Here is a 23951-nt window from a genome sequence, read left to right on the forward strand (position 1 = left end):
AAGTCAAATCTCAGCCCTTGGACAAGGTTGGGGTCATAAATTCATTTGCACTCATCAGACTGGCAAAAAGTGAGTACAGCAATAACATCAGTCCTGACGTTGGCTTTGGGTAACAGAAACTCTCATACATTGATGGTAAGAGTGTAAATTGCTACAATATTTTTGGAAAAAATCTAGCAATATACTAGGTTTAATCTTATAAAATTGCTATTTCCTCAGGTCAAAGTGGTTGAACATCAACAGTGTCATATGATTCAACTTAATGCATTAAAAACACACATTCTTTCACCTAACTCAGGTAGGGAATCTAGCCTATAGGAATAGAAGCATTAGAACGTAAAGCTCTTCATACAGGGCTACTTACTGCAGCCCTGCAGATGGTGACAAAGCAAAACAGGACTAGAAACAAACTCAACATTGGGGAATAAATTACCATACACCCAAATTATGGAATATCACCCAAGAACTATTTAAGTAACGAGTTATATCTGTATCTGTTTACTTAGAGAGATGTCAATGATGTTAAATCAGAAAAAAAAGGTGCAGAGTACCATCTTCAGAATGATCCCATTTTTATAAAAACAGGAAATAAACCTCTATATGTATATACTTCTATATGTGTATGTGTGAATGGTTACGGACAAGGGAGTGAAAAGGTCGGTAAAACCCTGCACTGGTAACACTGGTTATGTTAAGGAGAGGGTAATGGAGGAAATTGAGGGGAAGTTTTAAAATTCTTTAAAAGTCTTTGCACTGTTTCACTCTTTACATTACATACCTGATAGGGATTGGGCTACGAGTTGGGGGTATATAATTCAAGCAGTGTGGGGTGCCTGGGACTGACTTAGGGCCACTGGGGAGGTCCAGAGATTTGTCACTGGGATCTAGAGTTGATTCAGCTTGCCTCGCGATTGTACTGGTTTAAGCACTTGATACTGGGAACTCGTTTTTTTTTCTCTTTAAAAAGACACTTAATTTTCCTAAAGCAGTATTCTTTTTCCCGTCTTGTAGATGCGCGAATTTAGGCAGGAAGAGGTTAAGTAACTCACTCAAGGCTGCACCCACTAGAAGGAGGCGGCCGCAGGATTACAACCGGGGTGGACTAAAACCTTGGCTTTGCACACAGCCCCTCCCTTAGCCCACCTCCCCTCTAGGAGTCCCGGGGAGGCCTTGGTGCAGGGCGCGACGGGGTGAGGCGCCTCAGTGGCAAAAGCGCTCTCGGCTGCCTGGGATGTCTGAAAAGGACTCTTGAGAGGAGACGACTTTTGTATTGGCCCGCGGTAGGTAAACAGGCATTCATCAGGAAGACTGGGAACAGGCGAACAGGGTGCGGTCGATACCTGGATACGAGGTGTTGGCATGGACTCTGGCCAGGCAGCCAGGCTGAGGAGGTGCCCGCGGACTGGACCCCGCCCTGGGCCCGACCCGGACAGCGGCGGCTCGGGGCGCCTGCGCGGGGCTCCTCCCTGCCTAGCGGCGGAGGCCGCGGCTCGTTCTCCCAACGGTTCCGAGTTAAGACGCTGGTTGCAGGCACGGGGCAGGGCTCCGGCGAGGATGGTACTGCGGGAAGCACGGCGGCTTCCCCTCCAGAGGCCCTCAGAGCCGGGCCCCCAGCCTACCTCCCTGGCGGGGCGGGGCAACTCCGCCTTGGAAGCCCCGCCTCCGCCGCGCGGCCATAAAGTGCGGCCCCGGGCCCTCGGCGCGCGGCACCGACGGTCTCCTCTAGGCAGTGCAGCCCGCGGACTCTGTGAGTAAACGTCCCTGCCCCACCTTTTTCCCTGCTGGGGAGTTTGTACGATACCCTCCCTCTCCCTAGGCTGAATGACTTCTGAATCTTGCACTGGGAGGAAATTTGGAAGCAGGATGTCCCGATCGATACCCCTGGTCCCTTGAGGGTTCTTGGAGAGAGACCCGCGACGGGGGCTGGAGGGAACGGCATGCACAGGGGAGGCCACCAGCCAAGCAACTCGCGGGACTGCAAAACTGGGACAAGTGTGGAGGGAGAAGGACAGGGGTCGGAATTCGGGTAACAGGCTTGGGTGTGCGCGGGGCGAGGAGACGGGAGCCAGGGGCTCCTGTGCTGGGCCCTGCACGGTCCCTGCCCGGCTCCCACTTTGGTGGGTGAGAAACTCCCTGAACCGCCCCTGTCCCGGATTCCTCGCTCTCTCCAGGGACTTCTGGATTTGTAGCGAGTTCAGATTTCTCAAGTAGTTGCCTTTTTTTGGGAAAAAGACAAGTAGGATCAGCAGGGCTGCGGACCGGACCGCCCCGACCTCACCCCTGCACTGCGAGGTGTCCTCTGTAGGCTAAAGTGTTCTCTTGGCGGCACTGGTCCCGGACCGGCGTGTCAGCTACGCGGTCGTGGGGAATGAGCGGCTCCCACCTGCTGCAGCACACAGCGGTCCGGACCCCAGAGCTCAGGGGACCTGTATCGTCTTATTTGGTTTTGTATGGAGGCAAAGTTTAAACCCAAATAAATCCTGGGTTTCCCGTTCCGTGGCACAGAAAGCTGGCCCCGACGGTGGGGCGGAGCAGCAGTGCCACCCCGCGGTGCTCGGGTCTTCCCGAGACTGCCTTACGACGCGGTCCCGGTCCTCGAGGCATCTGAAGTTTTTTGACGCCTTTTCTTATTAGGTTCGCTTCCTGTGGGGTGAGAAACGAAATATTTGCACGCCAGATAGCTGTTCGGTGCACTAGTGAAATTGTGGCTGTGAACAATTTCTGTATTGGTTTACATTTGTCTTTGCGTTGGAGATTTCTGGCCACCTCAGTTTCCTCATTTGTACACTGAACACTGGTGGTGATAATAATACCCATCTTATAGGGAAGTAATGAGGTAAAATGAGAGAATGCATATGAAGTGCTTAGCACAGCTATCGAAACAGTAAATACTAAACAAATGTGATTGATGTTAAATGATAATGATAAGAAGTAAATGATGAGTAGACCCTGCCGTCCGGCCTTGGTGCAATGGCTGGGGGGCCAAAATAATCCAGTCACTTCATTGCAGTTGACTACATGTTTACTGTGTTCTAGGAGCTTCAAGATGGTTCTTGCTAAGAGCTGGATCCTAAAGAAGCACTTTGAAGGTTACCCTATTAAAAGTAACTTTGAGTTGAAGACAATTGAACTCCCACCCTTAAAAAATGGAGGTAAATCATACTTATAAAATTTGAGTTGGAAGACACTGTATCAGTTAGCCTTTGCTGCATAACAAACTACCCAAGATTTAGTGACTTCAATTTATAGTTTATTAGGTCATGATTACATGGGTTGGGAACTTGGGCTGAGTTAAGTTGGTAGTTCTCTAAGTCTCATTTGGGTTAAATGGTTCATCCAGGATGGGTCTCACTAACACATCTGGTGATGAGCAGGTTTTCTGCTGAGATACATATGCCTAGGTTCTCCTTTTGGCCTTTCTAGCAGGCGAGTTTGAGCTTTTCGTTTTTACGGAGGTGTTGTGGATATAGAGCAGTAGGAGTTGGCAAGCGCCAGTGTTCAAGTACTTTTGAAGCCTCTGCTCGTATCATGTTTGCTAATATGCCGTTGGTTGAAGCAAGCCATGGAGCCGAGGCCAGATTCAAGGAATGGGAAATAGACTTGATGGGAGGAGTGGCAAAGAGGCCTGGGCCTGCAGGCACACATGGGAGGTATTTGTGGCCATTTTGCAGTCTGCCATGGAGACTTTGTCCAGGTTCTCTGTGTGAAGCCTCGATGTCATTGAAGATCCGCCTGCTTTCCTTAGTAATTGAAGCCCATGCTTGAGTGCATTGTCCTTCATGACTGTGACCAGACTGTAGGGAGGATTCCCCCTCTGTCCTGGTGAGCCCGGTGATGACAATGGGGTAAGCACTGCCTGGCAGCTGTGCACAGAGCTCAGACCGTCTGTGAGCAGACAATGAGGGAAAAATCTTCATCCTTCATTGCGGAGCCTTCCATCCCCTTGGGGAAGTGGAGGGACAAGGCAAACCTAAAGAAATCTAGGGGAGAAAATGGCCACACACTTAGAGATTAGGCTTTTTAGAGCAGACTGTAAGGGGTGTTTAACAAGTAAGTAGGCTTTGAGAAAAGGGCATGCAGTCAAATAGCATGGCAGAGTTAATCAGTCCCATGTAAGTTGAGATAGCCAGGACTCAGATTCAACATTTTCAGAGAATGCATGCACGAAGGTCACTCCAGCAAAATGTGTGTTTTATGAAACCCTCTTAATGAAACCCTCTGTGAGCCCTGTAACATAGTGGCTGCAAATGCAGCACTGGACCAGTTACTTAACCTAAAGCTAAACAAAATGGGAACAATAATATTTGAGAACATCGGATGACATAATCCGTGTAAGGCATGAAATGAGTGCTGAGTCCATAATGTGATGATGAACTGGCTCCACCAAATGTGAGAGCAGGTGTTTCTTTAGTAGAAAGCAGAGATGAGAGGGCCATCCTGAAGCAGCAAGATTATCTGTGTTTATTTAGAATGCCCAGAACAAGGAAGGCATCACAGGCTCTGAGCTGCTAATTGCCTATGAATGCTTTGTTTTGTAGAGGTCCTGCTGGAAGCTTTGTTCCTCACTGTGGATCCTTACATGAGGTATTATTTTCCTTCAAAAAATGCTTATGTTGTGTGTTGGACTGTATTCTGTTGTAGTCCAGTTTTTAAAATATCCAACTGATTCAAAACACTGTCCTTTCCCCCCACTTCTCCCAGCATATCAGTGATGGGATTTGGAGAAGCTGATCTTTTACAAAGGACTGAGAAGCTGGATGAGGGATAAGCCTGGCCCCTTAATTTTATAACCATCTCCTGTCTTAATGTGCGTAGTTGCCACTCACTGCTCACCAGAACTGCATCCCCCCAAGAAAAGCCAAAAGCCAATTTGTCCATTTCACTGCTGGCGCATAATTTGTGTAGAAGATGGTAAGACTAAAATTAGATTTTGTTGCCTCCCATTTACCTGTATTCTTTTAAATTAATTTTCAGTTGACTCAAATGTGTGTACTCACTAAACAATTCAGGGAGGGAAGGGAATAAAGCCTTTATGGGGCACTAACTTCTCAGTAATTCTTAGCCTAGGAAAATAATGTAGTCATCATTCTTTTAAATACTTTTTTTCAGAGCTGATCCATAGAAATTCAGATCTAAAGTGAAAAAATATGTTTCAAAACGTTAAGTAGCTAGTGGAATATTATTCAGCCCTAAAAAGAAAAGAAATCCTGCCATTTGCAGCAACATGAATGGATCGGGTATTATGCTCAGTGAAATAAGCTAGGCAGAGAAAGACAAGTACCATATGATTTCACTTATTTGTGGAATATGAAAACAAAGAAAAAGAGAAGGAACAAAACATCATTAGACACAGACACTGAGAATTGACCACTGGTTACCAAGGGGGAGGGGGATAAAATGGCACAATAATTTGCAATCACAGTATAAGCTGATTACAGGGACTGTTGAACCACTGTGATGTACATTTGAAACCAACATAAAATTGTATATTAACAACACTTTAATTTAAAAAATGTTAATAGCATCCCTTTTGTAATACAATTCTGAGATCCCAATTTCAATGTGTAGGTTTTGACCCCACCCTGCCAAGCAGTTACTCTGATACCACCTGGATGTCCTACAATTCAACTCAGTTCTGACACTGTCTACCTGGAGATAGCATCGCATCCTGTAGGTTAAGGTCTCAGTCCTTGAGACTGTCCCCCACCTCACTCCAGATATCACTGGCAAATACAGTTGTTACCTGTACTTATCACTGAATGCCTATAGATCTGAGATTCCAATGATCCCCCCTCCTTGGGTTTAGTTAATTTGCTAGAGTGGCTCACAGAATTCAGGAGACTGGTTGATTCAGTAGATTACTGGTTTATTATAAAGGGATATAACTCAGGAACAGTCAATGAAAGAGATGCACAGCGAGGTATGGGGAAAGGGTGGAGCTTCCATGCTCTCTCCAGGCTCACTTGCCCCAAATCCCCATGTGTCCACCAACCCGGAAACTCTCCGAACCAGTCCTTTCAGTTTTATGGAGCTCCATTACATTGACACAGTGATTAAATCATTGGCCACTGGTGATGGATTCAACCTCCAGCCCCTCTCCCCTCCCCAGAGGTTGGATGGGGGAGGGTGGGGGAAGAGGGAGGCAGAATTTATATTCCAACCCTGTAATCACGTGGTTGGTTTTGGCAACCAGCCTGAATCCTTAGGTGCAGTGGAAAAGTCACCTCATTAACATAACAAAAGACCATTCCCAATCTCATCAATTAGGAAATCCTAAGGGTTTTAGGGGCTCCATGCAAGAAATTGGATGTAAACCAAATATGTATTTCTTATTATAAATCACAATATCACAGGTAGTGTTTTGGGTAATGAGTGCTCAGCGGTGCCTGGATTATGTTTTCGAAGTCCCTGGTAGGAGCTCATCCACGATTGAACATGATGGTAAGACTCTCATGTTCATTTCACAGAAGGCTTTCTCGGGGTCACAGGACAGAACTCTCTCTTAACAGCTTTTCATTTCTCCTCCTACATTTCTCCTAGTTGTCCTGCTTTCAGGAATCTGCATCCACTTGCCCACCAGTTTTCCATTTGGCTTGAAACTCAAGACACCGTTTCCCAGATGCTCTTATATATTAAGAATCGATTTTTTTCTTGTTTCCAGACTGGCGGCCAAAAGACTGAAGGAAGGTGATATGATGATGGGGCAGCAGGTGGCCAGGTAGTAATTTCCATTTTTCCCAGGGCTTGGAAAATAATATCTCCAACTTTCCTCTTGCTGGGCCCTGTCTCTGTCCATTACTCCTACAATTTCTTCAGCTTGTGTGGTTCACTCACTGATCTTGGAAGCAACTTGGGAAATCTGCCCCTTTCCTGGCTAATTGGGAGAGAGGGAAGCCTGTGAAATTGTCATTTCAACTTCACTTTGCTTTTAATTCCTAAAAAGTTGTATTTGTCCAGTTTATGATTGTTGTAAAAAGTCAAATAAAACAAAATTTTATATCTTGTCCCAATCATCTGAATCTAAGAGATGACTATTTTCAATGTAGTATTATTTCAAAAATTGTTCAGTACACTACTACTACTTATAAATTTTTTAATGGGATTTTATTCTCACTTTTTGAGTAAATTGCTTTCTCTCATTTAGTATATTATGGGATTGTTGACAATGTATGAATATACTACCTACCTTTTAGGGGCTGCCAATTATTCCATTATTAACTGCCATTTAACTAATCTGCTCCTGTCCAGTTTTTTCTACTATGTTTCTTCTATTTTATATGTTAATATTTTACACTTAATTCTTTGAGTCATTTAATTTTTATTTTGGAATAATGAGTGTTTACTTTATGTTCGAATGACTAACCAGAATACCAGTTATTGGAATCTTACTTGGATTTTTATTGGGATTTCAATGACTTTACAGATTCATTTAGAAGGAACTCATATCTTTACAATATTTCTCTGGGCATAAGGTACACCCCTCCATTTCTCTATTTTTGTCTTACAACTCATTAACAGTTTTCTTCATATAGTTCTTATACATTTCTTGCTAATAATCAAATAATTTTACATGTATTTGTATTAGCTGAATTGGCAAAGTTTTTTTTTTTTAAGATAATACCCAGTGATGGGCATGTTGTTATGATACACTCATACATTGAGGGTAGAAGCAGAAGTTGGCATAACCTTCTAGAAAGGAACTTGGCAATAGGCAGCAAGAATCACATATGTTTTAATACTCTTTGGACTATTAATTCCATTTATAGAAATATTTCCTAAAGAAATAATAAATTTATTTATGAACATTAATTGACATCTAATTGAATTATGAAAATACTAGAAATAATGTAAATGCCTGTATAAACTTAAAAGAAAAATCAGGTTAGAAAACACAATAAAATGATTTCAGTTATGTGAACGTATAAAATACATTTAAAAAGATATCGAGATTGCCATAAAATACCCCAAAATATTAGCAGCTATCTTTGTTTTGTGGGATTAGAACTGATATTTTTATTTTATATATTTAAAGCTTTCTAAAATAAATATATTATGTAAGTTTGTGATCTCCGGGAGAATGACAGTAAAAAATGGTAAGAGTGAGAGAAGATGGAAGAAAGGGAATTAGCAAATAAGACAGAAGAGGAACGGCTTAGGAGAGGCAAAAAGCCCAGAGAAATTGGAAGCCAGGGGAGAGGAGTGTTGTGTGACTCAGGGTGTTGAATACAGCAGAAAAGTAAAACCAGGTAATGAGCGAAGAGTGTCCCCTGGATTCCACAGTAAGGAGTTGTTGTGACTTTAGTGGAGGGGGGTTGGAAGGCAGGTTGCACTGGGTTATCTATTGAATGGGAAGTGAGTAAGACTGGCTCTCAGAGGAAGAAGGGAGACAGAGGAGGTAGGGAGAGGATGGGATTGTAAGGTGGTGGACTGGAGCACACTTACCAGCTGAGGAAAGGGGCAGTAGAGAGGAAAACGTTAAAGATTCAAGAGAGAAGGACTAACGGACGGACAGCAGCCCCTGAAGAACAAAAGAGGCTGGTGTCCAGGGCAGCTTGAGCCAGAGAGAAAAGTGGAGAAGGACAGGGACAGATGCTGAACCAGTTCCCCTCTGATGGCCCTTATTTTTTTTCAGGGAGGAGGAGAAACCAATGGCTGAGAGTTGGGATGGAGAGATGTGGTGGAGTATTCTGTCATGGAATATCCACTTCGGTGCCCTTTCATGGGCACTGAGCACACAGCATCCTGACTCCCTTGAAAGAGAAAAGGTTTCACAGAATGTCTTCATGCGCTTTATCTTTCAGAGTTGTGGAAAGTAAAAACTCAGCCTTACCAACAGGCACGATCGTAGTGGCTTCTTCAGGCTGGACAACGCACTCCATTTCTGATGGGAAAGAACTGGAAAAGCTGCCTACAGAGTGGCCAGACACATTACCGGTATCTTTGGCTCTGGGAACAATTGGCATGCCAGGGTCAGTTTCCGGGATATATTTCATGTGTTTGAATGCCTGATATTTGGGTTTTCCAAATGGTTTGTCCAAAAGTTGGTCAACAAGAAGAGACTTGAGGCAATGTAGGTTCAGGGGCTGACTAGAGAAGATAGTGGGGCCAAAAGGGAAGAAGAGTGGGCAGAGCTAGCCTGGGCACTGAGGGAAAGAGAGGAAGACAGGGGAGAGGCCCCTGGGGCACAGAGAAGGCGGCGGTGAGGGGCAACAAGGGGCATGGCCCCTCTCAAGCTGCCGGTGAGTGGTGGCCCAAGGGGACCAGCTCCTCCGCCTCTGGTAGGCTCCTGGCTTCACGCCTCTGTCCTCTCTGCCTCCATTTCAGAGCTCTGGAGAGAGAAAGAGTTCAGGCTGCCTTGGCTTTTCAGTACTTTCTCTCTTATTCCTCACTTTTCTCCAGCCACACGTGAGTTTCCTGAGGTGTAAGGGGATCTGAAGTTTAAATAACTGAGATGAACCACAAGTATGGCTGTATAGGTACTCAGCATGGCACAGATCTAAAACACTCAAGCATCTCTTGTTCTTACCCCTCAAAAAGAGTCCCGATCAGTTCCTTCCATCTACTCTAGGTCTCAGCTGCATTTTGGGCCTCAAGTTTCCTTTTCTGCCCCAGAGAGGCAAGGTTGATTGAATTCCTTTTGGAGTCCCCAAAACTTCCTAGCTTGAAATTCATTTATTTTCTTTCTTATTGTAAGTTGTGAGATTTTTTTTTCTTTCCTTCCCTCCTTCCTTCTTTCCTGTCCTCCCTTACTCATTCTTTTTCAAACTTTGAAGGACTTCTAAAGAATGAAATGGAAATATATATCCCCAAGCAACCAGCGTCTAGCAAAAACTAGTTCCATATGCCCCAAGTTCATATCACACTCAGAATTTGAGCTCCTCAGAATTATGACAGCCCAGAGAGAATATTGTGAAGTTAGAGGGTGCTTAGTACCTTCTGCCATTCAGTGAGTGGGCATAAAACAGAGTCACAGCACTTCCCATGTTTTCCTGCCTGCTCTGTACCCTCTCCCAGTGAGAGCTTCTTCCCAGCTGCTCACCCCACCCGTGCTCTTGACATTGCCAGCCAGGTGTAGGAGTGCAGGGTGAAGATGGGCATGAGCAAACCTCCCATGACTTAGCTGGGGAGAAAGTAATTTGTGAAATAATAGGAGATTTGAATTCTAAAATGGAGAATAACTTTTTCATTTGTGTGTATACTTCTCATTCATCTGTTCCAAGCCTCTAAGGAGTACACGTTTACTCCAATGGGTCTCCATGATTGGAGGGGAGGAGCTATGCCATGTGTCTAGCCCCTTCTAGTGACACACCACCCATTCTTTGAGAAGTTCTGACAGTATGAGCCACCAGCCAGTGGGATGGGTCAGCCTTTCAAGAATGCTGGAATTTCTGTTGTAGCCATTAAAGTAGTCGAACTTTGAAATCTTTGAAATACACTGGGTGTCGTTCAGCAATCCAGGCTCCAAAGATTTAATGTTCCCCCAAAGTATTGCATTCTTTCCTTCAATGGGACCGACCTCTGTTTTCTCAGTTAAGATGGAAGAGTTCGTGAGTTTTGCTCTCCAACCTGTTGATCCTATCAAGTCCCCCTTAGTCCAAAGTGTACCTTTAATTTTCCCTCTGAGATTTCTTCACTGTTGGCCTCTCCATCTTGTCTCTATTTTATTTTAAAAGGACGGGACTTTTGGGAAAGGCTTTGTATAACTTAGGTTAATATGTCTAATTGAAAGCTCATGTTGGTAATATCTAGAAGGGAAACTGGGATGGAGGGAATTACTGGTTGTTGAGGGTGGAATGACACAATCAGAAAATGTCCCTTTTTCTCTGCTGGGGTTATGCTGACTTGCACAGCACACTCTGGTGTCCGCATTCATTGAGGTGGTGGGTCTCAGTTGTTTGCATTCCTAAGAATCATGTAGAGTCTTACTAAAATTCAAATGTCCATGTCCTAGTATTTCTGAATCAGTGGCTATGAGTGGGGCCTGGGAATCTAAATTTTTAATAAAACTCCAGGTGATTCTGAGGCGGTGGTGCTCCATCCACCTTTTGAAAAACTTTGGGTTAAAGGAATATTAGATGTTGGGGTCTTCAGCAAATATGCTGTCTGTGCCCTTCACTGCCTTGCCGTCTATGCCCTACTCTAATGGACCCCCCCCAAATACTGCCAGAGGCTGAGTAAGCTTAAGTTATGCCAACAGGTAGTTTGTTTATATAGAAATGACTTTACATGAATTTGCCTGAAATTTTGCAAGTGGCTTAATAGTCATAATGAATATAGATTTCATGTGTTCAGACTCAGGGCAAAAATACAACTTAAAATTTTTCTACTACTGTACTTCATTATTATCTCAAGCCCTCATTTTGGCTGGTGTAGTAAAATAAAACTTCAGTTAAACTTGGTGATTTCTCACATCATTTCAGGTTTAAAACTGAGAATTTCCTGTTTCTTCCTAGGGTTGATGCAAAGCTCCAAGGGCCAACACAAATTCAGTGTCAGTAGAGGGGGGATGACAACTTCTTGATCTTGAGCTATCTTAGTCTTACGCTGGTCTCCTGCTCGAGATGCAACTTCTCCCATTGAGCCTCAGCCATATGCCCTTCCAAGCTGGCAGTCCCCTCAGGTGTGATGGTTTCTTTACGCAATCCCTGTCAGTTCTGCCTGAGCTGCATTTATGCAGGCCCTAGAGTTCTTTCCTTGCAAGCTAACTTCAATCTCTCACTCAGGGTGAAATTTCAGAAGTTCTTCCTTACCACTTTGAATCCAAGGGAAACTCAAGGTGTTTCTCTATGCCCCTCTCATGCCTAGACATCACATACCTGCTCTGTGTCTACGGCACCTTGGTAACATGGAGGCTTTCCCCATGAAGCTCACTATCTCCCCAGGAATCACAGGGAATGAGGCAGAAGCTTGGATCCCTAAAGGTTAAGGGGACCTATCTTTTTTTGAGACTTGAGACTGGGTAAGGACAGGTAATATTTGTTCCCTGTATTGTCTGTCTTTTACCTGGACTCATGGTACTGGTTGTTGAGAAGGCCTTCAGGCTATATCTGAATGGTTATAGGGAAAGCAGCAAATCTATCCACATATCCTTAATTGTCTTCCCTCAGCCTAACGGCCTACTTTGGCCTACTCAACATCTGTGCTGTGAAGGGTGGAGAAACACTGATGGTTAATGCTGCAGCAGGAGCCGTGGGCTCTGTTGTGGGGCAGATTGCTAAGCTCAAGGTAAGTGTCTTCCTCCAGCAACATTTACTCAGCACCCACAGTGTGCACTGGAAATGCAGCAGTGAATACAACAGACTTTCCCTCATCTCACAGAGTTTAGTCTAATGAATCTTGTTTAGAATTTGGAGACACATTCAGAATATAAAGAGCTTTCTGAAGAGCTACTCTCTATGTACTAATATAATCTGTGGTCTCATCCACAAAGTGCTTTTCAGAATGCCCTCAGTTCCTCCACGATTAGGTGGCATCTAGTCCAGTGCTTTGGGCCAAATCAAAGAATAAGGGGGCAGCAGCCAGGGGGGCTGTCTATGATACGAGTCCCAGAGCTGAGCCAAAATTACAGTCTAAAGAGCCACTGCACCAAGAGATAGCATGCAAGTCACTGCAGGGGAAGAAAAGCCCCAAAGTAAAGAAACAAGGGAATCAAATGAATAGGTTGTCAAGCCTGCAGGTGAAATGAGCTGCAAACCGCATAAACACAGAGGGGCTCTGTTGGGTGGTCAGAGGCAAGCTTAAGTTCTTGGGTTGTAGGCTGGTTCAGGGACTAATTTCACCTGTGGGATCTGTTGGTCCTTATGGCACCCTCATACATGTGGCTCAGCACCTAGAAGGGGGTTCCTGGGGAACCTGACCAGACTAGACTAGGCGGGAGGACCTGGTCCATTTAGTTGGTTTCTATTCTCCCCATTTAGGGCTGCAAAGTTGTTGGAGCTGCGGGGTCTGACGAAAAGATTGCCTATCTTAAGAAACTTGGATTTGATGTTGCCTTTAACTACAAAACAACAGAGTCTTTGGAAGGAACTTTGAAGAAAGCCTCTCCTGATGGTTATGATTGTTATTTTGATAATGTAAGTACAAACTGGACTTAATACCACCTGTTTACAAACAAAATACTATGCAAGGAATGTACTTCTAGAGTTTACATCTAAAATATTAGGAGAAAGCATATATGCTTTTAAAAAAAATGTTTTATTAAATTTTATTTATATAATTCACCCATTTAAACTATAGAATTTAGTGGTTTTTAGTATATTCACAGAATTATATAACCATCACCACAGTCAATTTTAGAACATTTTCATCACCCCAAAAAAGAAATGTAGTACTTATTAGCAGTTACTCTCCATTTCCCCCAAGAAGTGGTATTTGTGACTGGCTTCTCACGCTGAGCATATTTTCAAGGTTCATTCATGTTTTAATATTTAATCGCTACTTCATTACTTTTTATGGTTGAGTAATAGTCCATTGTATGGATATATCATTTTATTTTTCTATCAGCTGATGGGCATTTGAGTCATTTTCACTGTTCGGCTATTGTGTGTAATGCTGCTGTGAACATTCATGCGTGAGTTTTTGCGTGGCCACATTTTCATGTTGCCTGGGCATACAGCTACAAGTGGAATAGTTGGGCCATGTGGTCACTCCATGTTTAACATTTTTAGGAACTGGCAAACTATTTTGCAAAATGGCCATGCTCTTTTATATTCTCATCAGCAATATATGAGGGTTCTAATTTCCCCACATCCTCACCAGCACTTATTATCTGTTGTTTTGATTATAGCCATCCTGATGGGTAGGGTGATGCTTCATTGCAGCTTTCATCTCCCTCATGGCTACTGATATTAAGCATCTTTTTTATGTGCTTACTGGCCACTTGTATATCTTCTCTGGAGAAATATCTGTTCAAATCATTGCCATTTTTCCATTGTATTATTTATTGATTTGTAAGAGTTTTTTTTTTTTTCTGGATACAAGTCCCTGACCAAATACAGTGAATTCTCAGTACTTCTGGTAGTTATGTTCTATAGTCACCACAAATACTGATCCATTGGTCTCAGAGGAAGTATGTACATATATGCATTTATCACAAAGATTACAATAGTAAGTCCTAAAAACAATGCTTCCTATAGCTTCTATTTTCTTTATTTTTCAAAAGAGAAAATAAGGTTCAGAAGTGTTAAGTAAATTGCTTGAGGCTACCCCACTATCTAATCCTCTCAGAGCAGGGATTCATACCCCATTCTATTAGACCCCGAGCCAATCTCCTTGAGCTACTCTGCACTGCCCCCTACTGCCTTCAGCCTGGCAATCCCAGAGCTGAAAACAAAGCAGAGCTTTGGCCTTAGCTGGGAACTTTTTGTCTTTTGCCACTCTGTGGATGTCTGCAAATAACCAGGGAATGCTCTGTATTGATTTTGGGGTTATAAATAAATGTTAGCAAGTAGTCTGATTCTCATAAATGGAATGCACCAATAATGAAATGAGGATCAGTTGTATGTGGCTTGCAAATATTTTCTCTATTCTGTGTGTTGTCTTTTGCTTTCTTTCTTTTTCTTCCTTTTTTTTTGACTGGGTCCTTTGAAGCACAAAAGTTTTAAATTCTGATGAAGGCCAATTTTTTTTTTCTCTTGTTGCCTGGGCTTTTGGTGTCATGTTCTAAGACTTTGCCTTACCCAGGGTCACAAACATTTACTCTTATTTTCTTCTAAGACTTTCATAATTTCAGCTCTTACATCTTAAGTTAACTTTTGTATATGGTGTAAGGAAGGAGTCCAGTTTAATTGTTTTCCATGTGGATATCCAGTTGTTCTGCACCATTTGTTGAGGACTCTTTCCCTTCACTCAATTGTTTCAGCTCTGTTGTTAAAAATCAGTTGACTTAAATGTAAGGGCTTTTTTTTTTTTTTTTGGATTCTGAATTTAGTTCTGTTGATCTGTATTTCTGTTCTCAGTCTTGGTTAATACAGCTTTGTAGTAGGTTTTTAAATTGAAAACTGTGAGTTTTCCAATTTTGTTCTTGATAAAAGTATTTTTCCAATGTTTAGAAAGGGAACCCTAAAATATAGTAAAGTAAAATGTATAAGTTATATAAGGTATGTTCTTATAGTCAAGTGGAAATGCCCAAGTTCTAATGTCTTTTCCAGCTGCAATTTTTGGCACTGCTATACTGATTCAGTCAGTTGTGTTGCTGCTAAAACAAGTATTGTGAAATGATGATTGTGACTTAATGATTCTCTGAATCGTTTAATGTTTAGATTACTTAAGGTTTTGTGTTTTGGTCTTATTTAGGTGGGTGGAGAGTTTTCAAACACCGTTATCCCCCAGATGAAGAAATTCGGAAGAATTGCTGTGTGTGGGGCCATCTCAGTATATAACAGAACTGGCCCACCTCCCCCAGGTAATAAGCTTATGCACATGACCACAGATGTAGAACGGCTAGACAAGGACAAGATTCACAGATATGGTATAGGCCAGTGACTATTAAAAAGAGTCCCTGATATTCTTGATGAACTAGTATTTATTAAACTAAAAATATATAATTTTATATATTTATCCTAAATCAGTTTGTATTATATTTTGATATAGAGAAATAACAGGGTCTGAAAATATGGAAATAACACTCTTGGTTACTAAAAGTTTTGGTTTCTTATCTATTGTTTTCTGCAAAGCTATAAAAAGGCATTCATGATTTGATTTAGAACCAGAATACCTTGGTCTGACTAGTAAAGTATTAAGGTCTTTAGGATATTTGGGACATTGCTGGAAGGTGACTTGATGTAGGTGAAGGGAAAAACAGGCTGCCATTTCCTTCAGGCAGCAGTGGAAAGCACTTTCCAGAGCACTCTGGCCTCCCCAGACTGACAGTCTTCACTACAAGGGAAAGGAGCATTGCTTTCCCTCCATGCCTGCACTGCCCCTGTTTGGTTTCTCCTGCACCCTGCCATGCCCTCCATCCCTCACTTCTCCACTCTCTTATGCTGAGACTGCCCCCTCCCACCTCCACATCCATAGAGGTCCAAAAGCAGTATCAACTAGAGAACTATATTCATTCAATCCCAAGTCTCTGAGAGATGTTCTGGCCTCTTATTTTACAGATGGGGGAGATGAATGGCCTAGAGGACCAGAGGCTCTTTAGATCCTATTAATGACAGACGCAAAACAAAGACAGGTTTTCTGGACTCATACAGAGTCCTTTTCTACAACAGTAATTCTGTGCCATTGGTGAGATTACAAATTGACCTGTGATCCTAAAAAAGGAATCTTCCAGATTATCATGAGGATCTAGGATGATAATCGTAAATAAATTGGTTATTCATTCTGTGATTGGCTTTGCTCATGGGAATGAAACCTTATAGCTATCTTAGTTAGCCACACCACAGCTCTGCTGAGACAAGGGGGTGGGAGTGGAAGAGGCTGAGGAAAGTCAACTTGTAAATTCTCTTGTGGGTTATGAAAAATCAAAGACACTACTTTCTTCAAGAAGGAAACTTTAGGTGCACTTGATAATCTTATTGTTAGGGGCTTCTTCCCCCCAATATTTTTCTAATTGATGGTAAGTTAGAATCATTGGAAATCTTCTGCCTGCCAATTGAGCAAAACTCCAGGATGCACATTCTTGACCACGGTCCAATTAGGTATAGCCAAATACTGTGGATACAGTAACTTGATCTGGTCTTTTTAACAATTAATCTTTGAAAGTTCAGCTGCTCAGATCTTTGAGATATCCACTGACCCTGTCCATTCCATTTTAATCAGACGTGATTCTTCCCTGCCACTGATCTCCAGAAATTCTAATATATTTTACTGTTAGGATAGCTCAAAGTCAAGTAGTCATTTTCTCCAATTTTTGTGCCACATTTGTTTTTTGCTCTCAGTAAAGAAACCACATTCCCATCGGGTAGACAAGCCTAGATACAGTATTTCATCCTCTTCCAAGACGAGGAAATGAGGATTCCAATCCCTAACTTGAAAAGAAATATGGTTGGTTGGTGCGGGCCTTTGGAGGTGCGCTTTCTGCAAGACCACTGCAGTATTTGGATGTGTCTCTCTGTCCTGTCACTCTCTTGTCTCATTCACCTTTGCGTCAGTTTCTTTTGGTTCAGGCCAAACCCTGTTTTCCTGACGACTAATGTTTTTTCAAAGTAGTGAGCAGCTTTAGGCTTGCGTGGTACCACTTATCAAGGATGCTCAAATACAGATTCTGCTAGTTGCCTTGGCTCTTCTGGCCCTGATATTCCCCAGACATTTTCACCTGACTTCCTGGAACTTATAAGACTATGTTCAGGTGTCATTCCCTGTCATGTAGGATCCTGGGGAAAACAAGCCAGGCAACTGACACAACCTTTTCTCTCTCACATGGAAGAGCACTACTTCTCTGCAGGCTGCAGGGGTAGCCCCTGTGCTCTGTCTAGGCTGATGGTTCTCAAAGTGGGGGCCCAGGACCAACATCATCACCATCTCCTAACACAGGTTAGAAGTACAGAGTCTTGGGGCCCACTCCATATCCGCAATGAGAAATTAGGAGGTGGGGCCCAGCAATCTCTCTTCACAAGCCCTCCATGTGATTCTGATACACACTGAAGTAAGAGACCCTCTGTTCCGGCTAACTCCTCACATCCTGCAGGGGTCGGGGCGGGGGTGAGGGGGGGGTGGGAGTCGCTGAACCTCTTGATCTCTCCTACTGGCTCTTAGGCCAGGGGTGGGGAGTTGTATTCCACCTGCTTTGTGAACAGAACAGGAGGCAGGTTTATGCCTTAGAGTGATTACATTAAGCCATGAGGAGGAGCATGCTAAATACTAGGAGTGTCAGGGTGTTCATCCTTGAGCAGTGCAGACACATCTTCACATGTGATCTTCAGGACCTCTTTCCACAGAGCTCTCGCAGAGTTTTTGATGGGCTCTGCTTCGGCTGCCTGGCCTGTTCAGGGACTCCAGGATGTGTTAGTTTCCTGTTAACTGCTGTAACAAAGTATCATAAACTTAGTGGCTTAAAACAGCACGGATTTATTGTTTTACATTTCTGGAGGTCAGAAGTCTAAAATGGGTCAGGAGGGCTGTGTTCCTACTGAAGGCTCAAGAGGGTTGTCTGTTTCCTTGTCTTTTCCAGCTTCTAGAGGCTGCTGTGTTCCTTGACTCCTGGCCTCTTCTTCTGTCTTCATGGCCCCATCTCTGCTTTCATCATGACATATTTTTGCCTGACTGACTTTTCTGCATCCCTTTTTCTCTTACAAGGACCCTTGTGATTATTCTGGGCCCATCTGTATAATATAGAATAAACTCCACATTGAAAGCTTCTTGATTTAATCATATCTGCAAAGTCCCTTTTGCCAGGTAAGGTAATGAACATTCACAGGCTCCAGGAGTTAGGGTGTGGACATATTTGGGGGTGGTTATTCTGTACTTATTAGTGGACATTTTGGTGTGTGGGCAGCACTGTGGGTCAGCAAAGAGTAGAGGAGATGGAAGGGAAGCACTGGAAGACCAGTGGTGGGACTTGGACTGCTGTGTTTTCACCACAGCCACCTCCCTGGACCCTGTCACCTAAATGTGCTCTCCTCTTCGCAGGCCCACCCCCAGAGATTGTAATCTATCAGGAACTCCACATGGAAGGGTTCATCGTCTACCGCTGGCAAGGCGAAGAACGCCAGAAGGCTCTCAAGGACTTGATGAAATGGGTCTTAGAGGTAAGCGGCTCCAGAGCCACTGCCTCTGGTGGTACACAAGGTCCCATTCCCTTGTGATGCTGTGGGCTTCATTTCCACTGCAAGTACAGATCCGTGTTACTGCGACCCTTTCATAACAAAATACCTGCAAGTGTTGTCTGCGCTCACTGGCTGCGGTTCCTCTCATTCTTTCTTAACCCTGCACACCAGGCTTTTGCACTCTTGCCATTCTACCAAAATTGCTTTTTTCAAGGTCGCCAGTGTCTCTCACACTGTGGTCGCCAGTGGTCAATTCTTGGCATCGTTTGGCCGTGGGGAGCGTTGGGCAGCGGTGATCACTCTCTCCTTGGTACACTTTCTTCCCTTGGCTCTTGGTTTTCCTCTTTGGTTGGTCCTCCTCAGATTCCTCTACTAGCTTCTTTTCTTCTCTCCAAATTAATAATAGAGTGTCCCAGGGCATGAGTACTGGGCCTCTTTTTCTTCTCCATCCACACACTCTCTATCCCTTAGTTAGCTCTTCCAGGCTCTTGGTTTTCAGAATCGTCAGTATGCGCACAGCTCCTAGACCTCAGTCTCCCACGGGACCTCTCCCTGAGCTCCAGGCTGCTCAACAGCTGCACCTGGATGTGTGATCCACATCTCCACCTTAACATGCAAGAAACTAAATATGTCTTGATCTTACCTGCCAAACCTGCTCCGCATACAGACCTCACCATCTGACTTCTGGCAACTCTACTCTCCTGGTTGCTCGATCCCAAAACCTTGAAATCATCTTGGATTTCTTTCTTTCTCTGTTTCCTGTGTCTAATCTGTTGGGAAATTCTGGTGGCTCAACCTTCAGAATGCATACAGAATCCGACCAGTTCTCCCATCACCACTGCTCCTGCCCTGGCCCAGGCCACTCTCCTGTCTGGTCTGCATGTTCTGGTAGCCTCTATCTGGTCTCCACCTTTGCGCCCTTACAGACAATTCCCAGCATGGCAGACAGAAGGATCTTTTAAAGCATAAATCAAATGATGTTGTTCTTATGCTTCAAACCCTGCAAAGCTCCCCATTTCAAACTTCCAAGGCTGTCCACGAGCTGGCCTCCATTACATTCTTCCTATCTCACATTCACCCCTGGCTCGTTCTGCCCAACCCTTCCCCACACCCCGCCACCCCTCCGTTACTGCTTCTCTCTCACCTCCTCCAAGTCTTTGCTATAAACTGCCTTTGGAATGAGGCAACTTTTAAAATGACCCTATTTTAAATCGCAATTCCCCTTCATTCTTGATCCTCTTTATCTTACTTTTATCCATAGCAATTATCTTTTAACATAATATACTTCACTATAATTCACTTACTATGTCTATCGGCCATCTCCCTTACATGAGAATGTGACCTCCATGAGGGCAGCAGTGTTCGTGCATTTTATTTTCTGATGTGTCCCGGCACCTAGGGTAGTGTCTGAATCAATGTAGGCCCTGGATGACTATTGCTGAACGAGTGAATGTTAGAAGGGCATGTATTTGTGCCATGGCTCTTCCAGGTCCTCGACTGGGAAGTCCTCTTACTGCCGTGCCTTGAGATCTTTACGAAGGCCATCTCTTTGTCCTGCACCATGATCATTTTACCCCCTAACACCATGTGGAGTTTTAGTCAACAGAAACCTGAAGAATGAAGGTGCATTATTTTAGTTTCAGAGGGGAAAAGTTATCAGTCCCACTTCCTAACTCCTGGCTTTAGAATTATTTCCCAGTTCAAAGAAACAGACCACTCCTCTGGCAGCCACTGAAGCTTGGTGCTCTTCCCAGTCCGGAGTGCTGGGCTGGGCTCTTCCCAGGGAGAGTTCCCAGGCTGTGGCCTCCTAGTCCTTGTCGGCAAAATCTCATGTGCTCCCTCTCTGATCACAGCTGACGAGACATCACTGTGCTGGCGCCCCTTATGCTTCCTGCAAACACACTGAACCTAAGTCTAGTTTTTGTTTTAAGTAACTAGTGTACTAGCCTAATTTCTCATCTACTTATTTTTTTTCTCATTCCTCCTTTTAGAATAGCTTTAGATTTACAGAAAAAGTACAAAGTACAGGGTGTTCCAAATGCCCTGTATTCTATATCCTGATTTCCCATATTATTAACATTTTATATTAGTATTCATCCTCTACTTAACATTTTGATTGTAATTTTTGACCATTTCTAGGTTCTCTGACTCTTCAAAAAAAAATTGAGCTGGGGCTTTCTCTAAAGGGTTCACATCTCAGCTTCACTACCTACTGGTTGAGTGACCTCAAGGAAATAGTCCCTCCATAAATCCATAAAGGGTGCTAAGCCACCACTGGGATACGTTAGGGAAATAAAAGGAATTGGGTAGCTCAGGTCTCCACATCAGACCCCTTAAAAAAAGAGACTTGAAAATGTGAATTAGTTCCACTTAGTAGACTGTGCCCTTTAATAGAAAGAGAAATGAAAAACCTTTCTCACTAAATGAACCCTTCCCTCCCACACTCCTGAATGAATGGTAAACACAATTTGAAAGAATCTTGGCTTGAAGGGAAGATTAATATCAGACTGCCATGGTATTTCTATCTCCTGAACAGGATCTGCCTCTTCAGGGTCAAGTAGAGGGAACGATGCTACATCGTCGGGCTGCTGATGGGATTAAAACAGATAATACCCTGGCAGGGTACCTCTTTTTCCACCTACTTCCATCTTCTCTGAAAACATTAAACTTTTCCATACAATTAGCTTAGAAACTGCTAAATCACTTCCTTATGACATTTCTCCTATTGTTATACTGTGATCTGATGCCCATTATTAAATTCTTATGTGTAGTTTATAATCTGTTACATACACTGTGTATGTAGAATGTGCCCCCAAAATGACCAGGTTCCCAGAGAACAGGGCTTTCATCCTCTCGTTCCAAGTCTCTCATGATGTCACCTGATAAATTTGTTGCTGTGATGAGAAGAGTACTTCATTTAGAATCTGAAATTAATCTACCTGTTGTTGTTTTGATGCAGGGTAAGATCCAGTACCATGAATACATCACTGAAGGATTTGAAAACATGCCAGCTGCATTTATGGGAATGCTAAAAGGAGATAATTTGGGGAAAGCAATAGTGAAAGTGTGAAAAAAATGACACATGGAATCTAGAAATCATTTGATTACCTACTTTCTTTTTAACCATTTAGTAAAACTGTATACTGTTTTCATTTTCTGAGAAAAAGTAATTGAAATTAGTTTGATCTACCTATTAAAATACATTTAAGTGGTATGTAATTAGCAACAGAGAATGAAATTTTCATAGAGAACAGCCAGTCACCTCAATGTCTACTACAGCTCCTTCTGGGTTATGGTAGAAAATAACAGCTTTAGAGTCCAGAAGTTAACTGCCTCTGTGAACTTGGATCTCTGCTTTTTCATCTAGTAAGTGAGGATAGTAGCATCTGCTTCATACACATATTATACATTTTTTAAAACACTAGCATAACTATAATTTGCAATTACAATATAGGTAGATCATGGGGAAGGCAGTACAACATGAAGACAAGTAGTGACTCTACAGCATCTTACTATGCTGACAGTGACCGCAATAGTGGGGGTGAGGACTTGATAAAATGGGTGAATGTTGAAACCACTGTGTTGTTTATGTGAAACTATCATAACTGTATATCAATGATACTTTAATAAAAAAATAAAAATTAAAAAAGGACACAAAACAAACAACAACAAAAATAAAACAAAGCACACCAGCATAATGCCTGGCATATATTAGGCATTCAGTGTTGGCTCCCTCCCTGTAGAAATCAGTGAATTTGAAGTCCTAAGATCACCACACCTTCTGCTTATGATTACACAAAAAGAAATAACCATTGCTAATGTAGATGGGTCTTGAGACAGCCCACAGCGGTCCTCTGCAGGTGAGTCTAGTAACACAACAGACCAAGGAAGGAATCTATCGTTCACAACAGCTACGAAAAGAGAACACATGGTTATAAACCTACAAAATACGTGAGGTTTATAGGAAGGAAGTTTCAAAACATTACTGAGACTTGAATATATGGAAAGGTACCAGACTCTTGGACAGGAAGATTCAGAATAATAAAGATGTCAATTCTGTTGATCAAATCCGTTGCCAAGTAGAGGAGGGGTTAATTGTAGTACAGTGACAAAATGGGAGAAAAAAAAGCATGTGTGTAAAACCTCTGGAAAGATAATAAGAAAACTACTGACTACAGTGATGTGTCTCAGGGAAGAGAACACCACTGCCCAAAAGAGGGACGAGAAAAACGTCACACTGTATACTTCTGTACTTTTTGAATTCCGAATTTTCAAATTATTCACTATTACAAATACATTAAAAAAATAAAAGTCCCTGCCTTTCTGTGTCCCCTGCCCCTATGGGGGGGAAATAAAATGGGTGAAATTGAACTCAGGGAAAGTGTGTGGGCGCCCCCTGGTGTTTTTGACTCAAACTTGTCCCCACTGAGCCTCCAGCAATTTGGAGGTAACAGTTGAAGTGTTCCTACTGGAGCAGTGTTTCCCAGAGGTTTCTGGCCTTGGGCTTCTACTCCAGTGACCTGGGAGTCTGTATCTGCCTGCCTGACCCTCCAGCTTTGGGGACAGTGGTTTGTGACCTCAGTTCTCTGCTGGATCTAAAAAGTTGATATTTCAGTTTGTTCAACTTATTTCTTGTCGTCAGGACAGTGACACCTTCCAAACACAACATATTTAGGACCAGAAAACAGAAGTCAAGAGCATATATTTTAAATTTTGATATTTCTTTCTTGAGTGTTGGTGCTTTTAATCACCTAACAAATCTTAGCTTAGCCATGAAATTTTTCTCCCATATTTATTTTCTTCAAAAAATATTAGATTTTCACTCCCTAGCAAATAATAGCACATGATTTTTTTTTCTTTTCCTTCACATCAGATGGGTAATGTGCCTGTGTTGTAGCAAGGTTTGAGGGATCCCATATTTTATTTTGTAAGTTTTACACGTTTAGCTTTTATGTTAGATCAGTGATGAAGCAGGGACTAGGGGATTGGGACTAACTGTGAAAGTGGCAAGACAGAATTTTCTGGGGTGATTTCAGTGTTCTGTTGGGGTGGGGATTACACAAGGGCAGACATTTATCAAAACCATAAAATGGTACATTTAAACCTGTGCATCTTATTGTAAATTATACTTGAATAAAATAAAACTATAAAAAGAAAAATACATCCAGTACAAAATGTAAGCCACAAGTCAGGAGCTTACTTGCTACCAAACTGCTGTGGACCCCTTAGCTTACTCATAGGCAT

At 42.9% G+C, this 23951-nt stretch overlaps 1 protein-coding gene across 1 annotated transcript; it reads left to right on the forward strand.

Moving 5' to 3' along the window:
* The first annotated feature begins 1605 nt into the window (after nucleotides 1–1605).
* Nucleotides 1606–23021, forward strand: PTGR1 (prostaglandin reductase 1). The gene is made up of 10 exons (XM_017641212.3): nucleotides 1606–1747; nucleotides 3037–3152; nucleotides 4539–4584; nucleotides 6662–6718; nucleotides 8802–8969; nucleotides 12108–12225; nucleotides 12918–13073; nucleotides 15295–15403; nucleotides 18571–18689; nucleotides 21667–23021. The coding sequence occupies exons 2-10, from the start codon at nucleotides 3047–3049 to the stop codon at nucleotides 21775–21777; spliced, it is 990 nt and encodes a 329-aa protein (XP_017496701.1). The 5' UTR covers nucleotides 1606–1747; nucleotides 3037–3046; the 3' UTR covers nucleotides 21778–23021.
* The last annotated feature ends 930 nt before the right edge of the window (nucleotides 23022–23951 follow it).

The sequence above is a fragment of the Manis javanica genome, chromosome 2 (assembly GCF_040802235.1).
Source record: "Manis javanica isolate MJ-LG chromosome 2, MJ_LKY, whole genome shotgun sequence".
NCBI classification, from domain to species: domain Eukaryota; kingdom Metazoa; phylum Chordata; class Mammalia; order Pholidota; family Manidae; genus Manis; species Manis javanica.